Source organism: Propithecus coquereli, unplaced genomic scaffold, assembly GCF_000956105.1.
Source record: "Propithecus coquereli isolate 6110/MARCELLA unplaced genomic scaffold, Pcoq_1.0 Scaffold404, whole genome shotgun sequence".
Lineage (NCBI taxonomy): Eukaryota > Metazoa > Chordata > Mammalia > Primates > Indriidae > Propithecus > Propithecus coquereli.
This window is the reverse complement of record NW_012149775.1, coordinates 254,495-255,871: the sequence shown is the minus strand read 5'-3', so window position 1 is coordinate 255,871 and position 1,377 is coordinate 254,495. Positions and strand designations below refer to the sequence as shown.

General features: G+C 57.7%; 1 protein-coding gene across 1 annotated transcript in view; it reads left to right on the top strand.

Annotated features, from left to right (window-relative positions):
- Window positions 1-1,377, top strand: part of LOC105817261 (protein PBMUCL2-like) — a 42,140-nt gene that overhangs the window by 36,359 nt on the left and 4,404 nt on the right. Inside the window, exon 3 of the mRNA XM_012652897.1 lies at window positions 407-508. Within this exon, the coding sequence (XP_012508351.1) occupies window positions 407-508 (102 nt within the window). The remainder of the gene's footprint in view (window positions 1-406; window positions 509-1,377) is intronic.

The following is a 1,377-nucleotide window of genomic DNA, read 5'->3' as shown; positions in this document are numbered from 1 at the left end:
GTAGTTAGGGGGACACTGGGAAAGAGAGAGGCTCCGCAAATGGCAGGAACTCTGAATGAAAACAGGAACCAACTATGATTTTCCCGACAGTGTTGACGGCGGCAGGGATGGGGGTCGGCTGGCAGGAGGAGGTGGGGCCTCCTCATTCGGGGCCCACAGGAGCGCTGGGCGTGAACTGACTTTGTCTAGGAATCGAGCCAGGCTTGCTGGGGTGACAGCACTCAAGTCAGCGAAGCAAGGAGATGAAACTGTGGGCTGGGACAAGCCCAAGAAGAGGACGGGGCTGCATGACTGCAGGAAGAGGGCAGTATTCAGAGAGATACAGGTGTGCACGGCCCCTCCTGAATGCTCCTCCCTTCTTCTAAGGACCAAGTGCTCCTCTGACACCAGGCTCTCCTCCTTTCAGGCACCAGCCCCCCGGCAGGCCCGGCCCGTGCCCTCCTTGGTCACTGGCCTTACCACCCCACCTGTGGAAAAGGAAGGCCAGGGCCTTGGACACTGCGACAGTGTGTGCAGAGCAGTTCACATCTCGGTTCCGCACGCATCGCGACAATCTGATGCGCTCTCGTTGACAAGCTCGATCCCCTGCTACTGCTTGACGCGGGGCTCTGGTCCAAAGCTGAGAGTCCCTTCTTGTCATGGTGTCATCCCTCTCCTACCCTGCCCAGCCGCTCCCTGTACCAGATCCTGCTTCCCCGGAGTGACAGGGAGTAATGGAGCAGCTGCTCCTCCCTGCAGGAAGGAAGACCCAGGAGCCCTGGCTTCCCTGGGCCCCAGCACGTAAACCCATAGCCCGGGGTGGGGTGGGAGAAGGGAAGAGTGGAGAAAAGGGTGAGAGAGGAGGGAGGAAAGGGCTTCCTGCTTCCACCTGTGGATTCTGTTGAGACGAAAATAAGAAAGTGCCCGGCCTCAGCCCTCCTCCTGCTGCCACTGCTTTTCCCACGGTGTTAAGAGCTGCCTGAGGGAGTCAGTTTGGGAGAGAAGGACGCAAAGCTTCCCAGGGCCTGGAGAGATGGTGTCGGGCCCCTGGAGAAGGAACCTTCTGGAGTGCTGCGAGGAGGTAGGAATGGAATGGGCTGAGAATCTGGGGAGCTCCGTGTCTGTCTGCCCCACTCCCCGCCTCTGGGAAGCGGCCTGGCATCCCCTTCCTTCTTCCTCAAATCCCCCTTAGGGAATGCTCTGCTTTGGATTATGTACATTTCATTTAAGTTCCTTTATTTCCACTCTGCTTGAGAAATGGACAATTGGAAACCTATTAGAGGAATTTGGGGCATCAGCACAGGTAGGGAAGAATCGTTTCGGGCAGAGACCCAAAACCCCAGCATGTACACCATGTAGGCTGCACTTATTCCTAGGGGCACAGACTGCAGCCCTGGG